This window comes from Bidens hawaiensis, unplaced genomic scaffold (assembly GCF_021521415.1).
Source record: "Bidens hawaiensis isolate Kalapana, Puna unplaced genomic scaffold, B.hawaiensis_p1.1 tig00032363_1, whole genome shotgun sequence".
Classification (NCBI taxonomy): Eukaryota; Viridiplantae; Streptophyta; class Magnoliopsida; order Asterales; family Asteraceae; genus Bidens; species Bidens hawaiensis.
In genome coordinates, this window is record NW_027495496.1 from 131,377 (window position 1) to 135,106 (window position 3,730).

Consider the following 3,730-nt stretch of genomic DNA (forward strand, 5'->3'; position numbering starts at 1 on the left):
GTTGCATTCTAGTTAGTGATAAGTGAACTAGGTTGCATTCCTAACTATGACTGTACTTGTTAAGATAGTTACAACACACACATATTGGGTACTTATTCGTGCACCCGCCTATATTGCAGTATGTCATCATCCGACCCCGATCGTGCTCAAGGAAAGGAACCCGTCACCGAAAGTGACAAACCACTGTCCCCAATTTATCCTACATCGCCTTTGTCAATAGGAATGAAGAGGAACCATACCGAATTTCCGGAATGAGCAACACCTCTAGGTGAATCGTATCACGCTCACTTATTCAGGAGACATAATACTTGGGATTGGTACCCGACTTATGTTTCCAGTCTTGTGATGAAGGAGCATGTTCCACCTATGCCTAGTTTAACTAACCCCTCATTACCTAATGATCCGACAACCGAGCCTACACTTCCCGTACTTCCGTGTCATGAATTGCAAGTGATGGCTGCTGTGGTGACTTCGTCGGAACGCCAACGTAGTCAAATGGAAGATAACAGATTGGGGATATATTATTTGAGGAGAGACGTAGATATGACTAAGCTTAGGATTACAGAATTGTCAGATAGGAACAGGCAAGTTGGGGAATACCATCGTAGTATGGTGCGAGATTTTCACAAGGTGAGAACCGAAGTTGCTTAACTGGTTGGTAGAGTGCAACATTTGACAGGCCATCTGGGCCTAGCAGTTGATAGGATTAGAGAGTTGGAGGAGCAGCATGGACCTGAAGAGGATCCTGAGGAGGACCCTGAAGAGGAACCGGAGGAGGACACTGAGGAGGAACTGAAGGAGGAACAAACGATTCGAACCTACCCGGAACAACAATCACTTTTACCCTAACCAGAATCACGGGGATTATCAGGGCCGACATCCTAGGTGTAACAAGTGCAATCTGCATCACGTCGGCCATTGTGAAAGGCAGCTTGTCAGCGTTGTGAAAAGCCGGGTCATGAAGCAAGAGTTTGTCGGGGAGAACTTAAGAATAAGCAACCACAAGCTCACGAGAAATCAAAGAAATGTTACGAGTGCGGACAAGAAGGGCATTTTAGGCCAGACTGTCCGAAACTCAAAAATAAGAACAATGGAGGGAACAACAACAATCGTAAGGACAACAATGGTGGAAATGGTAACTCCGGTGGAGAAAGAAGAGGAAAGGCATTCGTGATCGGATCAGGTCAGGCTCTATCCGATAATTCTACTGTTAATGGTAAATTTATGTTGAATGGGCGTTCTGCCCTAACCTTATTTGACACCGGGGCAGATAGAATTTTTATTTCTTCTAAGTTTTGCAAACTAATAGAACACAATCCGACAAATTTAGAGTCGAACTATTTAATTGAACTCGCCAACGGGAAAACCGTTGAGGTATCCCAGATTCTTAAGAAATGCAAATTAGTATTGTCTACTCATACGTTCGACATTGACCTTATACCAATTGAACTCGGTAGTTTTGATGTGGTCATTGGTATGGATTGGTTGTCCGCGCATCAAGTCGCAGTAAGTTGTCACGAGAAGGTAGTTCGTATTCCAGTCTCTAATGGAGAAGTCCTAACTGTTCAAGGAGAAGAGGGTGGTACCGCCATGGGTGTTATCTCGATGATGAAAGCTCAAAAGTTGTTACGTAAGGGACACTTAGCAGTTTTGGCGATGGTGTCTGACACGAGGACGGAAGAGAAACGAATCGAGGATATTCCTATCATCAGGGATTTTCCTGAGATATTTTCTGAAGATCCGCCCCACAGACAGGTCGAATTTCAGATCGAATTAACCCCAGGAGCAACTCCTATTGCTCGCGCACCTTATCGACTCGCTCCTAATGAGTTGGAGGAATTGTCGAAACAACTGAAGGACTTGTTAGACAAGGGTTTTATTCGTCCGAGTTCATCACCATGGGGAGCTCCTGTGTTGTTCGTAAAGAAGAAGGATGGAACTTTCCGGATGTGTATCGACTACAGAGAGCTTAACAAGGTTAAGATCAAGAACCGATACCCTTTACCACGTATTGATGATCTATTTGACCAGTTTCAAGGATCTGGTTATTATTCGAAAATCGATCTTAGATCGGGTTATCATCAACTCAGAGTTCGGGAGGAGGACATAGCAAAGACAACATTTCGCACTCGTTATGGTCACTATGAGTTTGCGGTTATGCCATTTGGATTAACGAATACACCCGCAGTATTCATGGATCTCATGAATCGCGTTTGTAAACCGTATCTAGATAAGTTTTTCATTGTATTTATTGACGATATCTTGATATACTCACGGACTAAGGAGGATCATGAACGGCACTTACGGTTGATTTTGGAACTTTTGAGGAAAGTGCAACTCTTCGCAAAGTTTTCAAAATGTGAATTTGGATCCGAGAGGTTCAATTCTTAGGTCATGTGGTTAACGCGAAAGGTATTCATGTTGATCCAGCTAAGGTTGAGTCCATTAAGGATTGGCCGAACCCAAAGACGCCGACCGAGATTCGCCAATTTCTTGGTTTGGCTGGTTATTATCGGAGGTTCATTGAAGGATTCTCAAAGATCTCACAACCACTCACTGCTGTAACCCAAAAAGGCATTTCGTACAAGTGGGAAGAGGAGCAGGAAGCAGCATTTCAAACGCTTAAGCAAAAACTTTGTAGCGCACCGATTCTATCTTTTCCAGATGGAGTCGATGATTTTGTTGTATATTGTGACGCTTCCATCCAAGGTCTTGGATGTGTACTTATGCAACGCGAGAAAGTTATAGCGTATGATTCTAGACAATTGAAAGTCCACGAGCGAAATTATACGACTCACGATTTGGAATTGAGAGCTGTTGTTTTCGCATTAAAGATTTGGAGACATTATCTGTATGGAACAAAGTGTACCATCTACCCTGACCATAAGAGTTTTCAGCATATATTCAAGTAGAAAGAGCTCAATATGAGGCAAAGGAGATGGGTCGAACTTCTCAACGACTATGAGTGTGCTATCAAGTATCATTCGGGAAGAGCGAATGTGGTAGCTGACGCCTTAAGTCGTAAGGAAAACCTAAAACCTCGAAGAGTTCGAGCATTGCAGTTGACTATACATGCAGGATTGCCGGAAAGAATTCGAGAGGCTCAGCTTGAAGCCTTAAAAGCAGAAAATTTTGATTTCGAAGCCTTGCGTGGAATCAATGGGAAATCCGAAGTCGAATCCGATGGAATTCGGTATTACAACGGCCGGATTTGGGTACCTCGTTATGGGAATTTGCATGAATCGGTCATGGACGAGGCACATAAATCTCGGTATTCTGTGCACCCAGGTTCAGATAAGATGTACCAGGAATTCCGAGAACTATACTGGTGGCCTGGTATGAAAGAAGAAATTGCTAACTATGTAGCCAAGTGCTTGACATGTGCTAAGGTAAAGGTTGAGTATAGGAAACCATCTGGTTTGCTTCAGCAACCAGTGATCCCAATGGGTAAATGGGAACAAATATCCATGGATTTCATAACCAAATTACCTAAGACTTCTAATGGATACGATACTATTTGGGTAATAGTGGATCGTCTGACAAAATCAGCACATTTTCTAACTATTCGCGAGAACGATAAGATGGATAGATTAGCTCGGATTTATATTAAGAAAATTGTCGCTCGTCATGGAGTACCAATTTCGATTATATCCGACCGAGATGCTAGATTTACTTCAAATTTTTGGCAGTCATTACAAAAGGCGCTGGGAACACGCCTAGATATGAGTAC

At 43.1% G+C, this 3,730-nt stretch overlaps 1 protein-coding gene across 1 annotated transcript; it reads left to right on the top strand.

Moving 5' to 3' along the window:
- The first annotated feature begins 366 nt into the window (after window positions 1-366).
- On the top strand, window positions 367-2,912 carry LOC143583341 (uncharacterized). The gene is made up of 4 exons (XM_077065669.1): window positions 367-630; window positions 928-1,873; window positions 2,431-2,720; window positions 2,835-2,912. Exons 1-4 carry the CDS (start codon window positions 367-369, stop codon window positions 2,910-2,912), a joined length of 1,578 nt encoding a protein of 525 aa, XP_076921784.1.
- The last annotated feature ends 818 nt before the right edge of the window (window positions 2,913-3,730 follow it).